Here is a 2,262-nt window from a genome sequence, read left to right on the forward strand (position 1 = left end):
CATATATATACACACAGATATATATATATATATATATACGCATACACATACACACTGAGAGACACACGCACACATAAACAACAAAAAACACACACACACACACACACACATATATATATATATACATATATATCTTTATAGTTCGATAGATATATATAAACCAGGTCTCGCAGGTTGCACCTACCATGACATCTTCTTGGTCATCTTCTGGATCGTCGCTTGAATTGTCGATCTCTTCCCTATCCATGTCCTCATCATCACTCACACCCTCATACTCTCCCTCTGCCATATCTTGCCCTTCAGGTGCTGTATTTATGCTTTTTCTTACAGGCACTTCACACACCAGTGCCAAAGCTCTATTATATTCTTGCTCACTCAATGCACACAGTAGTCTATCTTTCAGTATACAGTCTCTCAGCGCAGCTGTGGCTTCTATGGCCATAGGAAGCTTTTGTCTGGCTTGCCATGCATTCACACGGGCCACCCCTTTGTGTTGATCTGTTTCATTTTGGCTGTATAACCACTCGTACACCTGCACCCACTCTGCGGTGCCTGTCCAGGCTACGCTACGGGACATGGTGGTGTATGGGTTGGTTTGTATTGTATCCTGTGTGGCGCTCACTTATGCGATTCGTCTTTATTTTAAGGCACTATTTTATGTGATTTGAGGATGTTTTATATGTGGCTGTTCTCGTACGTCTATTCTCAGTCTAATTAAAAGGACCTACCGTTCCCATACTATCGACATGCGTGCTGTTGGCGTACGAAGCATACGCTGATAGAGGGCCTATCTTCATATCAGTGAAAGATCAACAATATGCGCACGTGGAGCTGTGACGTCATTAAAAAGCTGTCGGCAAAGTATACTACAAATTGATGACTGTCTCAGTCCTGTATGTACGGTTTGCAGACCCATCATTGTAAATACTGGTTCACACAAGCTATCGCCTATCACTCACATACACACATAAATACCTGTTGTATTGTGTGGGTGCTAGGATCATTGAAGGACTACATACCCACAGTCGATGCCATACATTAGACTGATAAATAGGCTGGCATATAAAAATCAGTCAACTTACTCGACGATATCCCAATGATGGGTGACATCGTAGATAATATAACTGATATTAAGAGCTCTAACGCTGCGAGTAGCGTTACCTCACCAGTAGCTGTAGTTAGTTTAAGTGGTCCAGCAGATGCTAGCAAACAACCGCCAAGCGTGGAAGAACACTCGAATGATAAATCATCGGTGCATGCAGTAGCTGCTGAGATGACGACTACACAAAAGGATGCGGTATCAGATACGGATATAGCAGGAGATGGTACTATAGTGTGCGACGTTGACATTCAAGCGCCTTCCAAGAGTAACGAACTCGAGAAAGAACCAGTAGCAGGTGTACCAAGTTCAACTACATCAGCCTCAACAGCTAGTGAAGCAGAATCACAACCACAAACAAACACTGAGGCGGCCACAGACGCTGTGCAAATAATGGACAATGGCACTACAGGAGTTATACCTGCAGGCACACGCATGGTTGCCAGAAGTAGGTTTCTGGTGGATCCTACAAAAGTCCTGGAACACAATGCTTGGGATGATGTGGAGTGGGATAAGGACCACTTCGAGTATGCGCGGAAGCGTGTGGCTGAGCAGGCATTGCACCCGGTGGATGAAGAGGCCAAAGGTATGTGAGGAGTGTACGTGTTGAAATGGATATGAAACATCCTTATGGAGGCTTTCTTGGTTGTTAGTATACATACATAGGCCAGATGCCGGTATTATGTGGTTGTGGGAGTCATGGTCGACTGTATATCCGTAGCAATCTCGATGCAGAATACATTCGGAGTGAGACCGGAGTCAAGTGTGGACTGCGGAGCGTTAGTTTCAGTGCGAAGGGCGCAATATTACCTGCCAGAGCCAGTAATTTGAATTAATAATAATTTGTGATGACCATACGAGAGTGGCAAGTATGATGCTTCTGGGTGTCAATGGGTGTATCACGAGCTGTGGTAGGTATACATGAGGACAGGTGGGTTGGGATACAGTACCTGTTCAAGCTGCTGGCCGTCTGTTATGTATATATGCATATTCGAATGGCTACGCTATATATATATATATATATATATATATATATATATATATATATATATATATATATATATATATATATATATATATATATATATATATATATATATATATATATATATATATATATATATATATATATATATAGTATAGTATATATATATATATGTATA

At 41.6% G+C, this 2,262-nt stretch overlaps 2 protein-coding genes across 2 annotated transcripts; one reads left to right on the forward strand and one right to left on the reverse strand.

Annotated features, from left to right (window-relative positions):
• Positions 1-184: 184 nt before the first annotated feature.
• On the reverse strand, positions 185-753 carry SARC_12082 (hypothetical protein; the record flags this gene model as incomplete). Its single annotated transcript, XM_014293815.1, has 1 exon — positions 185-753. A coding segment is annotated over exon 1 (393 nt), but the record flags the coding sequence as incomplete, so codon positions are not given.
• Positions 754-1,099: 346 nt separating this feature from the next.
• Positions 1,100-1,693, forward strand: SARC_12083 (hypothetical protein; the record flags this gene model as incomplete). Its single annotated transcript, XM_014293816.1, has 1 exon — positions 1,100-1,693. One exon carries the CDS (start codon positions 1,100-1,102, stop codon positions 1,691-1,693), a length of 594 nt encoding a protein of 197 aa, XP_014149291.1.
• Positions 1,694-2,262: the final 569 nt, after the last annotated feature.

The sequence above is a fragment of the Sphaeroforma arctica genome (genome assembly GCF_001186125.1).
Source record: "Sphaeroforma arctica JP610 unplaced genomic scaffold supercont1.2058, whole genome shotgun sequence".
NCBI classification, from domain to species: Eukaryota; class Ichthyosporea; order Ichthyophonida; genus Sphaeroforma; species Sphaeroforma arctica.